Here is a 23,404-nt window from a genome sequence, read left to right as displayed (position 1 = left end):
ATATGACAATAGATCAAAGAATAATAAAAAGTTTGAAGCAAAAAAGAGAAGTACTGATTTAAAATTTAAAAAATCGTTTTGCTTTAATTTTATTTGTCTAAAGATGGCTACGTCTGGAAAGCTCATTAGGTTGGGCAATAACTTTATCCAGTTTCAAAAGTTAATATCAAATTATAACTAAAATTTCGACACTTAATCATTAAGACATTTCAATATGATTTAAAACACAATTTCTTGAAGAATGACATATGGCATTTCTGTGACATTTCATCAATTTATTTTGACTAAATATAGTATAAAGTCGATTGCATAAGCCATACTCTTGTATTATTACAAGAATTTATGTCTTACTATGTAAATCCTTGATAATAATAAGACCTTTAATACATTCTTCTATTTGCGATATATAACCTTTTTACATTTATACTTGTAAGTTGTATTGCATCAACATGTGTGTAAACATAAATCTAAGACTAAATGAAACAAAATAGATATAAATTTATTGAACTGTACATTAACACTTTTTTTTATACGACCGCCAACATTTTTTTGTGTTGTATGATGCTATCATGTCTTCGTCGTCTGCGTCGTAGTCTGCTTCTGAAGACTCGTTTAGTTTCCAGACAATAACTTGAGTTGAAGTGAATGGATCTCTATAAAGTTTTATCAGCAGGTTCAATACCACAAAAGGAAAGTTGGGATTAACTTTGGGGGTTATGGTCCAGGCCTCGACAATAACGCTTGTCCGATTGTCCGGTACCAGAGGTAAAAAAGGTCGGACAAGTAAAAGCTATACCAAGCTTGTCCGATGGGACAAGTAGAATCATTTTGCAGAAAATAAATTTTAATCCAACTTTGATGAACAAAGTATAATTATTAACAAAAAAACAAGAAAAGAAGATTTGTTTGACATCTTTCCTTTTTAAACTGAAACTAATTGAAACTTTTTATTTCTCAGTTGAATAATAAAATTAGACCCCTCAGACTTGCAATCGATAATTTAAACTGGTTCTTTGTCAAGTACTTTTAACAGGTACAGTACCCTTCAAACGGATCGATTTGATATCGTTTTTATCCGATTTCCGTGTTTCTCGGAATCGCACCGAGTACCGCGGATTTCACTCCCAAAGTCCTCCAAAGATTCTCTCCCAACACTCCCAAAGTCCTCCAAAGATTCTCTCCCAACACTGCATGGCTGTTAATTGGTTTATTACCCATCGGATGTACTAAAAATTAACGACGCGTGACAACATAATCGGATTACCCAGATAATTTACCTATGTACATTTAATCGATCTTGATTGCACAGGTGTGCTTTAAAAATCACGGTATTAAAAATTGAACAAATGTTTTCCTTTCTTTGACAGATAAAGATGTGACATTATCATTTAGAAGAAGATAATTATTATCTTATATGTTTTTATCCTATGCCATTATCTTTGAAATAAAATGTACATATGAAAAAGTATGAAGAAAAAACTTGTTATTTTGTGTTTCTATTACAGTCCGGTAAGGTCATACATTGTGTTCTTTCAACAAAGACGATTCTGACACAATTAGAATCTTTTATTACTTACTCAATCAGCAATATCGGTGCATTAATTGTTCATTATTTAAAAATCAACTGGCTAATAAAATCATGTTGTTTTTACGATAACACAATTCATCGGATCAACAAGTAAACTTAATTTATTGAGCAATGTAAAATATTATGTTTCACCACCTCGGTACATTTATACATACTTGAATAATTTAAATTATGAAAAGAAACTGTAAAGTGACAACTCTGTTGGACAAAGGAAATAACTTAAAGTGATATTGTTAACGCTCGTCATTTTGCTATTTTACGAAACGGTTTTCAAATTGACGAAAGTATTTGTATCAATTTCGCCATTTAAATTTGGAAAGTGTAAAAATTTAAATTACTATAATTCTACCTGTCTTCATGTTTTTGACAAGTTTATGACGCTCAATCATTTTACATTTACAAAAGATGTTAAAAGTTGTGATGATAAGTAATCCGCTTATCGCTATCCGATAGATCACTAATCCTTTAATTATTATCAAACCTCACTATTGCCCATCATAATATTCTATTCCAGTTAAATTAGTCATCATTTTATTTTCAAAATTTCCCAACCGCCTACAATTGGCAGTTCTTTATCGTATTGTTGTCATTTGAACACAATTGATCACCCGGGACAATTTCCATCATAACTTCAATATTTCATCAACCATAAATTTATATTATTGACCATGGACGTATAACTAATGTTCAGGTCTACGTCCTTTTTTGAAAGATAAAAACATTAAAATTCAAATAGTCAAAGATGTGTTCTCGTTTATTCGGAAAAGAATTATATTTTAGATTCCGATTAATCAATTGTAAAAGGACCTTCGGGAGCCTCAATAGGATCGCACAAAAATGTCGTTCACCTTGAATGAATTTTTCACACGGTCATCTAGAAAGGTCACCTGAGTTTACTGGTACGCAATATTATTTCCCGCCCTTTAAAAAACTTGTGCTGTGGATAAAATTAATGTTAACTATTATTAGCATTTAACATTGTTAAGTAAGTCAAGTTCAAGTTCAACCCAAACTACTGATAACTGAGATGTGTATCGTGGAATTGTCTTCGCACGGCAAATAATTGTTTTTAAAATCTTTTAAGATCACTATCATGCATTGACTATTCAAAATACATAAATTTACATTCACTGTGCGAAAATAAATATTATACAAAGACGAAATTAATGCAGCTGTGGAAGTATTTCTGTTGTAACTGAAATGTATTATTATCCTACAGTACTGCCAACAAATCGTAAAACGAAAATGCCGTAATTATTAAGCATGACGAATGGTGAATAATATTTTTCCTTTTACTTGAATAAACAAAACTTTGAGACATGTAATTTTTATGATTTTCTTTAAACTGCTCTCATTAATTTAGCGGAAGTTTCTGGTTCTTTTTACACAAGTATGTCCATTTCGTAAATAAAATATAAATTTACTGGTAAAGACATCGAGGTCAAAATTAAGTAGTTTATATTTTCTTTAAAACTTAAATACAATTGAAAGAATTAATAACAACATTTTGCTTTAAATATTTTATTCATTCCAGCAATTAGATAATCGTAAACAGAAAATCCCGTAGACTTACACAATTATTACAGGGCCATTATTATGCCTAATGAATGGTGAATAAATTTTCCGTTTTACTTGCATATACAAAACTTTTAGACACATAATTTTCAAATAAAGACTTTAACTTTGAAGTAGAATATTGGATTTTTCACATATTCCACTATATTTTATAATCCTTTTTTTTTTTTAAAAAAGCAAGTACATTTAGGTAAAGATATTTTTAGATAAGCAAACAAAAAATGCTAAAATATTTTGACTTATTATTACCACAAAATAAACTTAATTAGTATTAAAAGACATTTAAAATTATGTACCTGTTTGATACAGTAGACCGGAAATATAATTCTTTATTACTTCAACCTTTACCTGTCAGGTAATCCAATTACCCTATCAGTCGTGTGCCGGTAGAGATCAAAGGAGGATAAGGGCAATTAATTCCTCGGTGTAGAGAGTGAGCTCACTATCACAATAAACATTTACCTGATTTTGGGAGAGATTACTCCCAAATTCCTCCCAACATTTTGGGAGGAATATCAGAGTTTTTCGGAGTGACTCCGACATTTTCCTTGGTGTAGGGTGTGGGAGAGTTGGTCCTTTTGAACGGTACTGTAAAAAGCACACTTTTCTCGGAAACCAGTCTTACCGATCAAATTCAACCATGGGCATTTTAGATAAGGTAACTTTAAAAGACAGTTGGTCACCAGCTCGGAAATGATTCGGCTCCAAGTTTAATAGACAGTTGGGCACTGTAGGAGACATATTTCATAAACATGATTAATAGACAGTTTGGCAAGGCAGTAGACATTTCTGGACCAAGACAAATCAGAACTTCTTTTCCTACCTTATTTTGTTGCTCTATAATAATTAATATCGATGTCCATAACATATTTTTTAAATAAGAATGAGGAAATTATTTACCATAAAAATCATCAAATCATGTTTGATCTTTATGTAGAAAAAACAATGCAATGCAGTGACCTATAAGTGTTAATTTCTGTGTCATTTGGTCTTTTGTCTAACTGACAATCATGCCTCATATTCTTTTTATACGACCGCAAAAATTTTAATTTTTTGGTCGTATATTGCTATCACGTTGGCGTCGTCGTCGTCTTCGTCGGCGTCGTCGTCGTCGTCGTCGTCGTCCGAATACTTTTAGTTTTCGCACTCTAACTTTAGTAAAAGTGAATAGAAATCAATGAAATTTTAACACAAGGTTTATGACCACAAAAGGAAGGTTGGGATTGATTTTGGGAGTTTTGGTCCCAACATTTTAGGAATTAGGGGCCAAAAAGGGCCCAAATAAGCATTTTCTTGGTTTTTGCACTATAACTTTAGTTTAAGTAAATAGAAATCTATGAAATTTTGACACAAGGTTTATGACCACAAAAGGAAGGTTGGGATTGATTTTGGGAGTTTTGGTTCCAACAGTTTAGGAATTAAGGGCCAAAAAAGGGCCCAAATAAGCATTATTCTTGGTTTTCGCACAATAACTTTAGTATAAGTAAATAGAAATCTATGAAATTTAAACACAAGGTTTATGACCATAAAAGGAAGGTTGGGTTTGATTTTGGGAGTTTTGGTCCTAACAGTTTAGGAATAAGGGGCCCAAAGGGTCCAAAATTGAACTTTGTGTGATTTCATCAAAAATTGAATAATTGGGGTTCTTTGATATGCCGAATCTAACTATATATGTAGATTCTTAATTTTTGGTCCCGTTTTCAAATTGGTCTACATTAAGGTCCAAAGGGTCCAAAATTAAACTAAGTTTGATTTTAACAAAAATTGAATCCTTGGGGTTCTTTGATATGCTGAATTTAAAAATGTACTTAGATTTTTAATTATTAGCCTAGTTTTCAAGTTGGTCCAAATGGGGGTCCAAAATTAAACTTTGTTTGATTTCATCAAAAATTGAATAAATGGGTTCTTTGATATACCAAATCTAACTGTGTATGTAGATTCTTAATTTTTGGTCCAGTTTTCAAATTGGTCTACATTAAGGTCCAAAGGGTCCAAAATTAAACTAAGTTTGATTTTAACAAAAATTAAATTCTTGGGCTTATTTGATATGCTTTATCTAAATATGTACTTTGATTATGGGCCCAGTTTTCAAGTTGGTCCAAATCAGGATTCTATATCAAGTATTGTGCAATAGCAAGAAATTTTCAATTGCACAGTATTGCACAATAGCAAGAAATATCTAATTGCACAATATTGTGCAATAGCAATTAATTTTCAATTGGAGTTATCTTTCTTTGTATAGAATAGTAGTTGATAATATATGTTGGAAATTTGCCAGACATGACTATGATGTCATTTTCTATTTTTATTTGCCAATAACTTTATGTAAATAACTTCATTGGAAATTTGCCAATATAAAATGTTGCTGATGAAGCTTTTTTTCCTTATCTTGTCTAAAATGTTTTTAGATAGTGTATGTTGGACATTTGCCAGACATGACTATGATGTCATTTTCTATTTTTATTTGCCAATAACTTTATGTAAATAACTTCATTGGAAATTTGCCAATATAAAATGTTTCTGATGAAGTTTTTTTTATTGTTTTATACAATAAACAATGTATATTCACTTTTACTACCAAACAATCTTTACCATTCAGTGATAACAAGCACTTTATTTTACATTTTAATATTTTATGATGTATTTAAAAGAGTAGTTATTGTTGCAAACTCCATTAGAAATTTGAATTGATATCAGTTTTGGAAAAAGGGAAACAGGGATGTGAAAAAAAGGGGGGGGGGTTAAATTTTTCTCATTTCAGATTTCATAAATAAAAAGAAAATTTCTTCAAACATTTTTTTGAGAGGATTAATATTCAACAGCATAGTGAATTGCTCAAAGGCAAAAAAAAACTTTTAAGTTCATTAGACCACATTCATTCTGTGTCAGAAACCTATGCTGTGTCAACTATTTAATTTTAGATTTAAATAAGTTTGAAGAAGAAATCTTTAATTGATTTGTAAAATCTTGACATTTGTTTTGTGTAAAAAAAAACCCATGTATTGTCAAAAATTTGATCACAATCCAAATTCAGAGCTGTATCACGCTTGAATGTTTTGTCCATACTTGCCCCAACTGTTCAGGGTTCGACCTCTGCGGTCGTATAAAGCTGCGCCCTGCAGAGCACCTGGTTATTGATTGCATTTGAATAAACTTTTTTCAACTTTTAAAAAAATAGGATAAAAATCCAATGAGTGTACATTTAGAGGCCAATCAGATGGTGCCTCATGTGCAAAGTATGATGAGACTTTAGCATTGATAAAAACTAGAACGTGAGTCCTGTGACACAACTCAATTCAGTTGTTCATGGCTCATATCTTTTAAAAGTATTTCAAAGGATATAAATCAAATTCTGTTCATTTTTTTTTTAATTCATTTTGTTCCTTGAATCAACTTGAAATGCAAAAAAGGTTAATATTAAGATTTGTTTTGGACAAGTTACAATTTCATTCGGACAAGTAAGTTTTGGTATGTACTTGTCCTACTGGACAAATTGAAAAAAAAGTTATTGTAGAGGCCTGAAGTTTATCCAGTTCATAATATGTTAAATATTATTATGTCCATTGAAATGTTATTAGACCTATTGATGTCTAATAACATTTCAACAGACATGCATGATGAAGTAGCAAATTTGTTATTTGTTTATATTTAAGATTTCACAATACCACTAAATACTGGACACACAGCGGCAACAGGAAAGTATTGAGACACCCTGAAAGATGGAGAATAATACCAAGTCGAGGCTTCAGGACAAAAAAATCAAAAATAGAATTTCTGGCTGAAGAAGCTCCACAAGAAAGTCAAAGATTTAGGAGTTTAGTGAAACCAATAGGATTTACAGTCATGGTAATGATATGTGGATTTAGAAGAAGTGTACATTCAATATCAGTCACTAACCATGCTAACAAGTTAAAGAACTTCATTCCAAAGGTCATAGCTAACTCCAGATAACGTTCTACAGACAGGGTATTCGTTTGGTGGTTGAACATTTCTCACACGAAAACATCTGGTACTATAGAGCATTGGGAGAATACTGTTTATTACAATGTTCAAGCAAAAATAGTGTCAGGATGCATACAAGATGTTGGTGTATATCAATAATGTACATATGACAGTATTTGGTAGTTTCATATCAAATGCAAGAATTTGTAGGTTGTATCCATTGCTTAGTATAACAAAAGACTTTAAAATTGGTATTAGCTACTTTTCTGCTGGTTATGTAGTTGTAGGATGGGAGTTTTATTGGGTTAACAAGCCTTTATGTGAACATTTACCTTGTTAGATCAGATTAAACCGGTTGGTCAAGGTTGAATATTCATATCTCATTTACATATTCTTATGTAAATTCTTGATAATAATAAGCCCTTTAATACATTCTTCTATTTGCGATATACAACCTTTTTACATTTATACTTGTATTGCAACAACATGTGTGTAAACATAAATCTAAGACTAAATGAAACAAAAAAGATATAAATTTATTGAACTGTACATTAACACTTTTTTTTTATACAACCGCCAACATTTTTTTGCGTTGTATAATGCTATCATGTCGTCTTCTGCATCGTAGTCTGCTTCCAAAGACTCGTTTAGTTTCCAGACAATAACTTTAGTTGAAGTGAATGGATCTCTATAAAGTCCTGATTATGAATGTAAAAAATGCTTAGGAACAATAAGCATTCAATAAGCAGTCATCAAGGAATTCCTCTTGTTCAAAGACTGTCTAATCTATATTATAAGTATTTTATGGTTTAGGTTTGCGGTTGCAGTTTTACTGGTGCTATGGTATGGCAGTATGAAGGAATGAGGTCATATGCTACAAAAATGAAGTCAGGCAACAATCAATCAACAAATGATTTATCACTTCTAAAGAATTTTGGTTTTAGAAAGCATGTAAGTATTCATAACTGACACTATATAAAACAAAGAGGTATGATTTATACCAATGTGTCTGTAACCATCAGTTCACCTTTAAACATGACAATAGAGGGGTGAAAGATACCAGAGGGAGGACAGTCAAACTCATAGATCGAAAATAAACTGACAACACCATGGCTAAAAAAGAAAAAGACAAACAGACACTTAATAGTACACAAGAAACAACATAGAAAACTAAAGATTTAAGCAACACGAACCTCTCCAAAAACTGAGGGTGATCTCCAATACTTCATGAATGATGATTTTCAAGCATTTGTAGCTATTAAAGCATTGTGATAATTGTCCTAAATACTACGATGCAGTTAGCCAAAATAAAAAAAAGTAGATCATAAGGTTGAAATATTTTGTACTGGCATTTATTTTAAAGTTTTAGAGCCTGAATATATACAGTTTTAATTAACTTTCTTCCTCTGATCTCAGTCAGTCAAAGCACAGTACAAAACAAAACATCGCAAAAGAGCATAAACTGAATTTTATCCAATAAAATTTAGAATGGAAATGGAGAATGTGTCAAAGCGACAACAACCTGTCCATAGAGAAGACAACAGCCGAAGGCCACCAATGGGTCTTCAATGTAGCAAGAAACTCCCGCACCTGTAGCCGTCCTTCAATACCTATTTTTTCTCTTTTTGTATAATAGTACGGTGACCAGACACAATATTTTTTAGATTTAATCGTCAAACATACTATATGGCTATATTATATATCATTGGATTCGGAAAAATGAGTACTTTTGAAATATCGATGTCGTCAAAAAGAAATGTGGTAACAGTTTTGCATAAATTAAGGTCAAAGATCAAATTCTGTTATTATTTTTTTTCTTCCATATTTTCCAAATTTTTAGATATATACAACAATTTTGGTTAAATTTCAAATACAGACATTTTCTCAAATCAATTAGCAATGAATTATCTTGAAAAATGTAAAAAAAATAAATAATTATTAATATCGATTTATTCTGAAAATTGGCGTTTTTCAAACACTTGTTCTTTTATACAAAATCAACAAATATTCTGTTTCAGTTACAGTAGTTACCTTACTGGTTGACATTCAACCTCAGCAATAAATGATAAATATTATTTTTGCCTGAAGCCTATGATCATGAAAGCGTATTTTGCAAAAGCTCATTCATGTAATTAACCAAAACTCAAAACCACTCAATACCTCAAAAATAGTTACAATTAAAAATCCAATCAAAGAGATCCACACAGCAGAATTAAGCCATGAGTATCTTCTGGTTCATCTGCCAAGGAACATAATTCTGACCTTTAACAGCAGCAATGCTCCAAACATACAATGTTTTATTGTGAACAAACACATGACCTTTTACATGAAGATTTTCCCTTACATGAAAACACAAGCTCCTGCAAGATTTCTGCTGACATATGCCCTTTAAAATACATGGGGTTTAATGAATCATTTAACTCTCGCCAACAGTATACTAAAGATGACGGAATAGGGGTTTAACAATGTGTAATGCGGTTCAAATGAAACACATAAAATATGCTGTTTCAGTGCCGCTTTACAGAGAGGTTAACTGAATAAACTTACATCTTTACTGGCGGCAAGCTTGACGTGCATTGTATAAATATCATGATGGAATGATTTAAAGAGATTTTTCTGCTCATAAAGCTTTGACATTAATGTTCATGCCTAATCAAGGGCTTCATCTTTGTCAATATTGCCGAAGCTCTGCAAACCACTGTCCTTCAAAGTCTTGTCGACAGTTTGTTTACTTAGTCCAAACACAGACGGAGTAATGTCGCATCCGGTAAATGCATTTATAGCAGGCAAATTATTGAGGAAAGACAGGCACATAGTTGGTGAATAGGTAACAATCTCTACCCTTCCTTTCCAATGCTTATGTTCCCTATCTGCACCCATAACTCGCTAGTATGTGACATATGTTTGTAGTATTAAAGAGGTCCGCATAATTTTTCTTTTCCCATTTCCCTAATCTTCGTGTTAAAGTTTGAGGCATGGAGAATCATACGAATATAGGCCTCATCTTGAGTGCTAAACAAGTGACGACAGTCATTAACAGTGTTGGTGTACATAACTTTCATAATTTCAGGATTTACAATATTCCGGCTAAGTAAAGCTCACAATCAGGTAGAATCATAGTGGATTTGTCAAAGTTTTCAAGAATAAAACCACCAAAATAAGTAAGGAGTGCCTGTTTGTTTTCTGTAATAGAAAGAAACTTCTTCCAGTCAGGAATACTTCTCCCTTCAATAATCTGATACACTTTAATGGAAGCTGTAGTCTTTGTGCGGCCTGCGTTTCCTTCCAGCAGACTTTATAGAGTTGTTCATGGTGTATCGGTCAAAAACATCTGCTACTGTGTACGCTACAGAAAAGCATTGAGATATATTTTTTTAATAATCAGCTGCAAGATCACCAAATGTTCTACTTTTATTAACATCAATACATTGAACCAATGCCATACCATCTCTGATTTAAATTGTGAGTGATGGTACAATGGAAGGTAGGTAAAGTGCACAATAGACTTAAGATTCTAATTGCTTTACCAAATCAGACTTGCATGATTTTCTCGTGGTTGTCATCATAAAAAAAGGGAAATTGGAAGGGGACCTACAAGTTGCGACAGTACATGTTCTATTCTAACATCATCTTTACAGTTTGCCAAAATCAATGCCCGTCTTAATACAAGGTCTTGAATTATTTGACCTGAAATTATTTCCCCCAATTTACATTTAAGGTTTGTTTTTGTGGTCATGTTTTCAAACGTTTGTTTTGACTTTGATACAGGACTATATAAACTCCTTGACTAAAGAAAGAGAACTAGTGATGAAAATTCTAGGCAAATTCAAGCCTTCATCGACAGCGGTGAGCAAAGACTCTTGAATATCTCTTATAACATGAATTTCAGAAGAGATATTGATAAGACATTAAGGATGGGATTCTACATCAAAGGGATTAGTCATGGTTTATTTAGATGGTTCACAATGACATTAACATGTTTTTCATCAAATTTCATTGCTGTTAGTTTTGTTTTCTCTTGTGAATTTGCATTATTTGCAGTAATTCCAGTCATTTCCAGTATTTTATGACCAAGGGATTCTATGAAATGTCTAGTAAGGGTCTATCTAACAAGCGCAGACTTTTAATTTGTAATGCCTACAGTGCCACCTGATCCCCTTGATGCTTTTAGAATGTTCTTTTAAACAGAAAAATGTCTACTGCTCCAAGGAAAATATCCCAGTATATAAATGTCAGTAATACAGCACAGCCCCATTGTTTATATGTATCTATAATAGGCTGTGTATGAGCTTCGAATAGCTCCGTCATATGAGCGTCAGGACTTGTGTCTGGGTTGAATTACTGAAATAATGCTTCTGAGATAAATGAATTTGATATCATTGATTGATAAAGGTATGAAATATCATATAAATGTTAATTATTTAACATTTTGTGTAAAAACAAGTGATGAAATTGAATTCAAATGTACTCTATTAAATGCAAAATATTTGTAGAGTTAAACTTTTACAAAAACTCTTTATTAACGGATTAATTTTACTAAACTTTATTTAAAATCGTTAAAATAATGTGTAACAACAATGTATATAATAACAGGAATCATATTACGGATGTTCTATTGCCATGTAGACCTCAAAACTTTTCAAATTCCATTTTTCTTTCAAATAAAGAAATGTACTTTAACGCCCATTTTACAAAAATTGCACCGTACGATTTTGTGACGACAAGTCAGAATGATAAGTTTAACATTTGAACTACCAATACTGTGAATTTTAGCCGTATAGTCCGAATGACGATTAAACTCCTCAAATAAGCGACTTTTCCTTACTCGGTCACCATACTATAAGGGAGAAACGAATTTATATACAAGCACATGATTATGAAATAGTTTTGGCTCTTGTATATTTTTGCTAGCAATGTACTAATGTCATACAAAATTTTCATATATTTGAAATCACTTTGTGGTAATTTTATATATATTGCCTTTTCAGTTTTGTGACTTTTTTTATAAAAACTAGCAGTATTTTGTTACTTTTAACATTTAGATCAGTTCAATGTGGAATAGTTTAACAGAAGGTGAAAAAATGGTATGGACTATAACAGGTTTTAATATTGCAGTGTTTTTAATGTGGAGGTTGAAGAATGCATCTGTAAACAATGCTTTATATAGATATTTTACCTGTTCACCAACTTCAGGTAAGCTTATAATTAGGATTAATAAAGATTGAATATTCTTTTCTAGTTACTGTATTAATTTGTATGAGACATGGCAACTCATTTATTGTTATTAAATTATGTTTCTATTGTTTACAAAGACAAAATCATACTTAGATATATATAGATACAGATATTTTTCATAAGAGAAAGTTGTTGGTGTTTGGTGTGGTATATTGTCCATTTTTTGGAAATTCTGATGCCATAGATACTTGCTTGTACAGTCTGCGGGTAGCCTGTTGCAAGTTTAAAATTAATTAATGTTTCTATTCAGTTCACCCATTTTCCAGTGGCTTTCCAAGTTTACATGTCAACCCTTTCAGGGATCTCCATGACCTATTTAACGATTGCGCCCGCCATCATTCAAATATCTTCCGCCATCGTCAAATGACCTGACCATTGTTAAATTGTCTTCCCCCATTGTTCAAATTTATTTCACCTGATGCCATTTTTTGTTAGCAATTATAATTAAATGCATTTAATTGCATAACCCTTATGCTTTTTGTATTATAATCCAATACAGTTATAACGCCTGTGGGATATCCGGATTAAGATTGTTAATCACTTGTACCTGAGCTTGTACAGGTATATCAACAAACCTGACAGGAGAACACATTCTGAAGATAGACGATTGATTTATAGTATTATTCAACTAAGTTTCAGCAAATGCTAATGATAATTAAGATTTAACAAATAAATTTATAATCCAGTTTCAAAGAAAACAGATTAACAAGTCAAACACGAGCTTTTATATTGACTTATGCAATCAGCATCCCCCTTTTTTAAGAAGTACAAAATAAGTCATAAACATTAACATTATTTCATCGCAAATAACTTGAGTACTGCTGTAAAGATAATATATAAATACTTTAAATGTTAAAAAGTATAAACTTTCTAAAATTATTTACTGTTCACACAAAGATATAACGTATTGTAATTTGAATGGTAACAAATTGCAATTAATGATAATATTTATACTTCTATAATAAAATAATTTAATAAGCAATGTATCAGCCTGTTCAGAATTCCTTACATGGAGGTATGAAATCTTTCGATCATGCTACACTTTACAGCGTAGACACGGTTTGTGATGGTGAAAATTCCTCCATCGTTCAATTTTCATCCATGGAGATCCCTGCCCCTATTGCAGGACATTCCCATCGTATTTATTATTACTTTGTTCCCATCTCAACATGCATGAAATATTCGCCACTGGATGTTAAGAAAACAACAATCAATCTGCAAAGATGTTTAGAACAATAAGATGTACATTTTGCATTTTTGTCAAAACACTATTAGAAATAGAGAAAGTTTAAGAAGCAAAATAAGATCTAAAAGTAAGAAAACATAGGCTAGTCACATTGTAAGACTTGTTTAAAAGATTTATTGAACTTAAATGATGACTTTTTCACTAATTTTTTAAAATTTGACAATAATTGGGGGAATTTTAGAGATGGGCACATAAACTGTCAACAGCTAAAAAATGATCATCAGTACAAAATCTACAAAATTATAGCTAAATAGATTTATTTTGTTTGTGTATAGAATGTATGACATGTATATATCATTCTGCAATCACATATTTAGATTGTTTTCTTGTCAGGTCATTCTGTCACCTCTATGCTGTGGTCAACATTTAGCCATCAGAGTTTTTTTCACCTGTTTGCCAATATGTATGTCTTCTGGTCATTCTCTGGAGTTATGTTACATTTAGTAAATAAAGAACAAATGGCTGCAGTTTTCTGTAGTGGAGGTAAGAATGTTTGTTATTTTAATCAGGACCAGTCTACGCAGAAGTGGAAACCAGGCTAAACCAACTTGGTCAGACCAATTTTTATGCCCCATTTATGGGCATTATGTTTTCTGGTCTGTGCGTCCGTCTGTTCGTTCGTCTGTCTGTCCGTCCGTCTGTCCTTTCGTTCGTCCCGCTTCAGGTTAAAGTTTATGGTGGAGGTAGTTTTTGATGAAGTTGAAGTCCAATCAACTTGAAACTTAGTACACATATTCCTTATGATATGATCTTTTTTATTTTAATGCCAAATTAGAGATTTTACCCCATTTTCACGGTCCACTGAACATAGAAAATGATAATGTGGATGGGGCATCCGTGTACTTAAGACACATTCTTGTTTTAATAAATTTGAAGACCTGCTATCATTTATTAGAATGGATATGGAATAATTAGCTAGATGTGAAGTAGAATTGTATGCATAAACTGAAACAGAAAAAATGAGAGATAAAAAACACATGTAAATGATATGCTGTCTTGACTTAATTTCACAAAATTGTTTTGCTTTATTTCCAGGTATTATTTCATCCCTGGCCAGCTTTATGCATAAAATTGTGATAAAAGGGACAATGCCTTCACTGGGAGCTGTAAGTTAATTCAATATACAGATTCATCCTAGACTGAAACTCATTGCAATTCTATAACTGTATTATTGTGATTAATTTGTTTGATTGATTGATTCTTGGTTGCTTAACGTCCAGTGTAATTCTTTTGAAATTGATTATGTGTTAAAGCTTGGCGACATCAGATGGATTGACTCTTTTGCCTCTTCTATAAATATTAACCCTAAGTTTTCAGACGGAAGTTATAATATTTGATCTGATAAAACATAGGTAAACACTATGAAATAGATTAGGTACACATTACACAAATGAAAAAGATATATAGATTGCATAACATGTATTTATTTTTGACAATTAAAAAAGAACTTTGATGTTCTGAATTTCAAGAAATTGACATTAACAGTTCAATATATCAGTGTTTGGAATTGAAGGATATCATTATGTCTGCAAATTTTCCCCTAAACAAAAATTGGTTCCTGTGTTGTTAAACCCTTCCTCAAATCTTGTGACAATAAATGAGACTTGCTTATTTGATAAATGCCATTTGAAAAACATTTTGTATGATAAATTATTAATATTTTGTAACTGTTTGTGTAAGGATGCACCAAGGGAGATATGACAGCAAAATCATCAAAATCAGGTCTCTCTGACCAATATTTTATTCTTAAAAGATTTAAGTTAAAAGTAAGTTTTAAGTCAATAACTGGTATTCAATAAGATTTCTTTCTTTCAATTTTACTGAAAAATGATCTACTTTTTATGCCTCTGCTATAGCGGAGGGGGCATAAGTTTTACCCTTGTCTGTCTGTACATATGTACGTCCCAAAATTGATTTCCGTTCTCTAACTTGAGTTTGCCTCAACCAAATGTTATGAAACTAATATGCAATGCTTATTACCACAAAACACGGATCAAGTTTGAATTTTGGTGGTGTCACTTCAACCGCTCTAGAGTTATGCTCCTATACAAATGGAAAAAAGGTTTCTAATGTCTGTTCTAAAAATATCAATGGTACAATTGTTAAAATTAATTTTTAAAATTGGAGTTATCTTCCTTTGTCCATAATTGTAATTCAAAAAAATTTAAAAAAAGAACAATATATTTCTCTGTTTATTTCAGTCTGGAGCTATTTGTGCCATGATTGGGTTAGTTTGTATGGCAAATCCTGATTCTCAGCTGACTATAGCATTTATAGGAGATATCCTTGGTTTTAGTTTTTCTGCAGAAAAGGTGAGTGATTTAGCCAAGCAAGTGAAAAAAAATTCTTAAACAAGTTTTTTGGTCAAGTGCACCTTACACTGATAAGACCCTTATGTTGTTTGTCCTGTTTTGAAATCATATTTTCTATTGGATTTATATATTACCAGCTGGAAAAATTTAAAAACACTTTCGTTACAGTAATATAAGTTCTATTACTGACTGCAAAAATAAGGCCTTTATTTGATGTTTTGTGAACTTCTTCATATGAATATATTGATGCCTGCAGAAGGAATATTATAATGGAAAAATTGCCAAAACCATCAACTTATGAACAGTATTGTAGACAAATATGACCAATTTACATAGAATTCAAATTACCTAAGTGATAAAATGAGAATTTCATTGGACCAGAGGGAATTTTGTGAATGTAAACAAGGGTGTAAAACATAATTTGGGATCAAACAAAGACAGGGACACTTAACAATTAAAAACGGGGTGAGATAAAATAGAAAATACTAAAAGCGACGACAATCCAGATACCAGGGATATAGAAAGTGTTAGTAGAAAGGAAGATATGGGTGAATCTTGTGATGAAAATCAGCTAATTGATAAGGTAGATCTCCCACTAGTAGCTCCCTAACAGGTAAACATAAAGTCTGTAAATTACTCAGCCAGTACAAGTATTCATTATCAAGTCGATCAATAAGAACAATGAATTGCCACCAGAAAAAAGAGTGTGTCTGCTTGCCTCGAGATTGTTGAATGTTTTTAGTGGTAATTTCATATTCTAATTGAGCACTATGAGTTTGTTGTATGTTGTTCAGGGATTATATGGACTGATGACTTTTGTTGCTCTAGGACTGCTACTTGAATGGAAGGTGTTTGATAATGCTATATTTTGATTGCTATGCCTATAAGTTTGTTGTATGTTTTTCAGGGATTATATGGACTGGTGACTTTTAATGCATTGGGACTGCTACTTGGATGGAAAGTGTTTTATCATGCTATATTCTGATTGCTATAAGTTTGTCGTATGTTTTTCAGGGATTATATGGACTGATGACTTTTGATGCTTTAGGACTGCTACTTGGATGGAAGGTGTTTGATCATGCTATATTCTGATTGCTATAAGATTGTTGTATGTTTTTTCAGGGATTATATGGACTGATGACTTTTAATGCTTTAGGACTGCTACTTGGATGGAAGGTGTTTGATCGTGCTATATTATGATTGCTATATTCTGATTGCTATAAGATTGTTGTATGTTTTTTCAGGGATTATATGGACTGATGACTTTTGATGCTTTGGGACTGCTTCTTGGATGGAAGGTGTTTGATCATGCTGCACATTTAGGAGGAGTACTCTTTGGAATGTATGTAGCACAGTTAGCAGATTTCTATTTCTCTGTTTCTTTCTTCTTTTTTTTTGTTGAATTTCTTTATGCTTTATTGAAAAATTTAAACATTTGTTTGTAAGAATCATAAAATGATAAAGTACCAGTACCTTATCCCTACCTCGTTAAACATAAGATTGTATATTTAAATAGGAGTAGTCAGTATTTGTAAGTATTCTAAATTCTGAAATATACATTACTATATTATTATGCATCCATTATTTCCATAGTATTGTTAAATAAACAGATAATTATTTTTCAGAGAAAAGGAAAAACAAAGGATAAAAGTAATAAATAAATAAAAAACAAACAAAAACAAAAGCAATATATTAATATATATAAAACAAAAACAAAAGCTATGTGTTAATATACATAAAAAACAAAAATAAAAGCAAAATATTAATATATAAAAAAAAAAAAAAACAACAACACTGGAATAAGAAATTGACATAGTATATTGGTCAAAACTAGAAAGTGTCTTAAAATACAAAATTAAGTAAGAATAATTTTCTGTTATAAAAAAATCACACAAGCACAAACACCTATGGAGTATGTGTGGTAACATTTCTGCATACTTAAAAATAAAATCAAAATTGTTTTCTTATATAATTTGAAAATATATGCCTTTATTGATGCTTTTTAGTCCATAATTTTTTTAACCACAGATAAAACTCCCTTCCAGAACCTTAGAGGGTCATTGTTTTAAAAATAGTTTTTTGGATGTCCCGTTTATATATATATATTTTACACAAATCTATCAAAATAGCATGTAGGCTTGAAACCAAGTTTATAAAATATTTGTTAAGTTCATCATTTGTTTAATTAAGATACTTATATTTAGAGCCCAGGTGGTCGTGTGGTCTATCGGGACGGCTGCAGTGCAGGCGATTTGGTGTCACGATATCACAGTAGCATGGGTTCGAATCCCGGCGAGGGAAGAACCAAAAATTTGCGAAAGCAAATTTACAGATCTAACATTGTTGGGTTGATGTTTAGACGAGTTGTATATATATATACTTTAGTCAAAATTTGTTATTATATTTTAACGGCCGTTTGTTTTAAACATCGCAGACTCTAATGTAACTACACTACAGTTGTCAAATCTGAAATATTTAGAAATTTAGACCGTTCAGTGCTGTTTATTTGGAATTCTTATTGACGCAATCTTTCTTGTAACATCATAATATCGACACCGTTAAAGCTTTAAAATTGTGCTAGTTCACATCGCACATTATTATTTTTATTTAAAGCATATATGTGAACTCTCTGATGTAATTAGTCATATAACCTATGTCATATTCAACAAATTTTTAGAATGGTGCAAGCGTCTTAACTGATGTTCGGTTTGCCTTTTTTATTGTATAAATTTCAAGATTTAGTAAAAGTTTAATCTAAGAAGATTTAAAGATGATTCATTTAACATCAGAATCTGACTGACGAAGGATATCTGTTATCCGAAATATTTATAAATAATTACATTTATAGTTCCTTTTTATATCATTGGTGTTGTTATGTACACTTTTTAGGCGTTTTTATATATATATATATATATGTCGTACTATTTGGCACCTTGATTTTGAGTTTCAGTTCTACTTGTTTAGTCATATTACAGGTATGCATTATTTTTTAATACATGTATTACACTTCTTAAGTATAAAAGTGTATAAAACAGTGTGTTTGTGTATTTTCAGATGGTATTGGAAGTATGGTAGAGACTTGATATGGAACAATAGAGGAAAAGTCATGCAAATGTGGCATCAACTTAGAGGAAAGCCATGATAGAAAAATAATACAGGGACAATAATATTTTATTAAAGATAATATGAATTTTCGCTTTATTTTTATTGATTAACTTTGATGTATAATAATACAAGGAAGAGAGATAGTTACAGTCATGAGCCATCCGATTTTTAACAAAGTCAACTGGATTTATGTCTCGCCTTGACATAGTCAAAACAAGGGAAAAAGGCATTGCTATTTTTCGATGGCTGTGTTGTCAAAAACAATGTATTAGTATTTATTGATCAGTTTACAGGAAATTACTAGTGGTAGGCCAATACAAATTGGTATGCATTTGCATTACCATTGGCACATCTCATTTCCATGGAGATTGTTTGGACATGCCCCTTCAGTCATAGTCTATTGACTTTGAAACTTTTGCTTAGTTAACATGTTTTTATTTGTGAATAGGTCAGTTTAACTATATGTAGACTACTAGTGATAGGTCAATGATTTTGTGTTGCATGTGTTAGCCTTTACACATCTCATTTCCATAGATTGTTTTGCCCTGTACCTGTCATGGTCCATTGACTTTGAGTATTTTGCATGAATTACATGTTTAAGTATTGCTATTTCAATTTTAATATTTGCATTTTACTATCAAAATTACAAAAAGGCCCGACATATCTCTGTGTTAACAATTTATATTTAACATTTTAATTGAAACCAGTTATTTTAGATGAGGTTTTAGTTCTTAACTTTGTTATCTCTTTAATTACAAACTGTTGTTTCTTTAAAAGAACAATGCTAACAAGTAATTTTAAACCAAGGTTGTGTAAAGGCAGTTGAAGTCATCATTTACAACACTGTTACAATTTTTACTAACCATGAGGAGCACAACAGGTGCTTCTAGTTGAGCAGCAACTGCTAACCATTTTAGTAGCCTTTTATTCACTGTTGCTTATCTTTTCAATGTATAAGCCAAGGAGTTTTTTTTTTTGCTTCGTACATTTCTTTTGCTTCATACATTTCTTTTGCTTCTTACATTTCCCCTTTATTATATTCATAGTGTATTTCCTTTCATATGGATGAATAGAAGTAGATAGGTAATTTCCTATCATATATATATATGAATAGTACTAGATAGAACGTTTTATTTCATATACATGAATAGTAATATGTAATTATTTTTCCTATTTTAATTATATACATGAATAGTAGGAGGTAAAATAACATGAACAACATATCCAGTGGAAAATAAAAAACGAAAAGTCCCTAATCAAATGGCATAACCAAATGCTCAAACACATTGAACGAATGTGGCAATATATACAGTCCAATAGCAAAATATAATTTCTAAAACAGTAGCATGACTTAATCTATCCAATTCCACCACAAAATGTATTACTAAAATAATAGCAAAACTCATTTAATACAATGCCACTACAATATATAATTTAAAAAAAAAATCTATTATACCACATACAAAAACATATCATTTGAAAAGGATAATATTTTGTAGCATCATAAGTCTTTCATGACTTCAATGAATATTACATTGGACAACAAATCGGAGAGCTTACCTTGTTTGGATTGGATACCTAAGCTTCACAAAATTACGTACAAACAAAAGTTTATTGCAGGTTCATATGCATGTTCGACTAAAGAATTGTCCATTATATTGACCAAAATACCAAAAACAAGAAGACCAAAGAATCCATGTCATTTAATTTCATATTCAGATATATTGATGATGTTCTTTCTGGACATTAAAAACAATCATTTTTCTGATTCGGTTCCATTAATGCCTAGAAATTTAAGAAATAGCAGATACGGCTTCCTCCGCCATATTTTTAGACTTGCACCTTGAATTTGACATACACGGTCATATATCATCTCATAACCAGAATCTATGACAAACGAGACAATTTCGGACTAAGGCCGGGGATAAATTCGTTACGCCTCATGGTGTACTGGGGTACTTCAGGGTGTTAAAATATCCATATCTACGGATATGAACGTAGATAACTTATATTATCCCCGGCTTAGTATATATCTAGGATTTTGATTGGTTAACGCACGTTGTTACAAAACCCATAGCCCCTGGGTGTTGCTAACCCATATCCCCGGACGTTGCTAACCATTATCCCGGGGAACTTCACGCAAGTTTTCCTTAGTTCCATGATTGCTCCTTGTGAAATATTAAATTCTGTAGATTATCCATGATGTTTGTAATTAAATATTTAATTCATTAACGAGTTTGTCCTATTATGCTGACCATGTACACTCATTTCATTAAATGCATCACTTGACTGCCACATTTTCAAGGAATGGGACTAGTGACCTAGCTATGTAAATTACCCACGTTGACGTCACACCATCTATGGCGTAACGCTCACAACATTGAGCGCCAAATTTGACTCAATCCAGTTTCTCTGTCTCCGTATTAAAAACGTCTTATATTTGACTACCTGTAGGGTACTGCCTTAAACAGTTTGTCTTGACAAATATAATCCAATATTAACGTTTTAGTGAATTAAAGGACTGCTTAAACAGTTTGTCTTGACAAATATAATCCAATATTAACGCTTCAGTGAAAGTAAGAATTTTGGCTTCCATAGTAGGTGAAATTGTTTCTACAAAACCAGTAGTGGGTGATGAAGTTCGTTAAAAAAAACCCCGTTTTTTTAAGATTGCATTTTAACAATAGGAAGTTGGTATTGAACAGGGAGGCAAATGTGGAGTTTGGGTTTTGGTTCAATAACACAAACAACCTCAATGAATATGGTTCTGAACAGAGTTAGTTTACAAACGTTAAATCTGAAAATGTACAGATGTTTTGTGATGCCTCTGATGCAGGCTATGGTGTACATTTGACTGTTGATTTGACAGATTAATCAGATGAACCAAATATGTATAGTAGTTGGTCAAATACTGAAATGAAACAGAGTTCATCAAGGGGAGCCTGAGAGTTAGAGGCGGTAGACGGGATTTTAAAGAACTCATTTAGTATAATAGAGGGAAAGGAAATCAGTTTAAAGTACTCCCTTTCCTGCTCGTAACTTGACGGATTATCATGATTTTTCAATAATGAATATTCGATCTATTAATATTAAGAACGCACGTTTTTTAACTCATTAATGCAGATACTTATAGATTATTGTTTGTTTTCTCAACGAGTCTTATTTTCTTGCTTGAGCTGGTACGGCGAAAGTGAGAAAAGCAATCGAGTTGAGATGACCAGTGATAATCTGTTTATCGCCATTTTACCTATGAAGATTGTTAATTTCCTTGAAAACGGCACGTGTTCCCTTAGTTTTTAGCAATAATTTTCATATCACTCGACTCCGCTGGAAATTATCAGTCAGCAAGATCAAAGGAAAAATTCGTACAATAGCAATAAAGTCATTTATAAATTGAATGCAACTCTTATGTACAAACAAAGGTGTCATCAACTTATTGTTTTCTTTCTCAATTTTGTATTTAAAGGTGTATATGTATATTAAGTATTATATAAACCACGCTATTTACGAGTTAACATATTTAAACGACGAATCCGCAGAATGAGTTCGTTTAAATATGTTAACGAGTAAGGCGTGGTGTATATGTTTTATAACATCATTCAAAAGTGGCCTGGTGATTCTTTATCCAATAAAAAATCAGTGGGAATGTTGTTCTAGTCCCTGCTTAGCACGTGCACGAGAAAATCGATCCAATCAATTTTTCGAAAATCATCCGGTTCATTCAGAAATGCTTGTCCTACTGCATTCAATTACCTGCCGTATTATGTTACAATGTATTATTAATAGATTAATTATGCACTTATTTTTTATATTAATTTTGCAAATTATTTTATTATATTTATCAACACATTTAGTAATTTATGGGAAAGTAACTCCGTATTAATATTCGAATATTCATAGAATTTGCGACAGGTTTAGGTTAGTTTAAACATATTTATCTATTTATAGTGGATTGGGAAACAAGTTTTGCAACTTATATTAATCCCTTTCCACTTTGCGGATGCGAGTGCTGCCTTGTAGCGGCATTAGCCTGCTCTTTTTCGAAATCTACAAGGGTGTCTAACTTGCAAGAGATATGCCTCTCTCTTAACACGGGTCAGCCATTTATCGTCCCCTTCCGACGGACTATCGTCGTTTTCTCAAGACCATACTCGCAGATGGTGCCAAGGGAGAGCCGAAAATTCAGTCCCTGAAATTTTCATCCCAGACAGGAATCGAACCAGGAACCTTTGTGTTAGTAGTCCGATGCACTAACCACTACACCATGGCTTAGGTTATCTTTGCTGAGATCATTATAAGACAGCTTCGCGAGGTCTAAGATATGTCCTCAGATAGTAATTTGCTTTGTAGTAACTATTTTACTTTGCAATTATCAATTTTATTTATGACTATGTAATATAC

The 23,404-nt window shown here is 31.8% G+C and overlaps 1 protein-coding gene across 3 annotated transcripts; it reads left to right on the top strand.

Annotated features, from left to right (window-relative positions):
* Positions 1 to 88: 88 nt before the first annotated feature.
* Positions 89 to 19,088, top strand: LOC143067477 (presenilin-associated rhomboid-like protein, mitochondrial). 3 transcript variants are annotated; one of them, XM_076240777.1, is made up of 9 exons: positions 89 to 159; positions 6,817 to 7,009; positions 7,919 to 8,056; positions 12,148 to 12,298; positions 13,920 to 14,069; positions 14,622 to 14,692; positions 15,788 to 15,898; positions 17,143 to 17,240; positions 18,953 to 19,088. In XM_076240777.1, the coding sequence occupies exons 1-9, from the start codon at positions 104 to 106 to the stop codon at positions 19,038 to 19,040; spliced, it is 1,056 nt and encodes a 351-aa protein (XP_076096892.1). In that variant the 5' UTR covers positions 89 to 103; the 3' UTR covers positions 19,041 to 19,088. The 3 variants fall into 3 exon arrangements, with proteins under 3 accessions (XP_076096892.1, XP_076096894.1, XP_076096893.1); XM_076240779.1 differs by lacking the exons at positions 17,143 to 17,240; positions 18,953 to 19,088 and adding an exon at positions 16,913 to 17,005; XM_076240778.1 differs by lacking the exons at positions 17,143 to 17,240; positions 18,953 to 19,088 and adding an exon at positions 16,693 to 16,785.
* The last annotated feature ends 4,316 nt before the right edge of the window (positions 19,089 to 23,404 follow it).

The sequence above is a fragment of the Mytilus galloprovincialis genome, chromosome 3 (assembly GCF_965363235.1).
Source record: "Mytilus galloprovincialis chromosome 3, xbMytGall1.hap1.1, whole genome shotgun sequence".
Taxonomy (NCBI): domain Eukaryota; kingdom Metazoa; phylum Mollusca; class Bivalvia; order Mytilida; family Mytilidae; genus Mytilus; species Mytilus galloprovincialis.
This window is presented reverse-complemented; position numbering and strand designations above follow the sequence as displayed.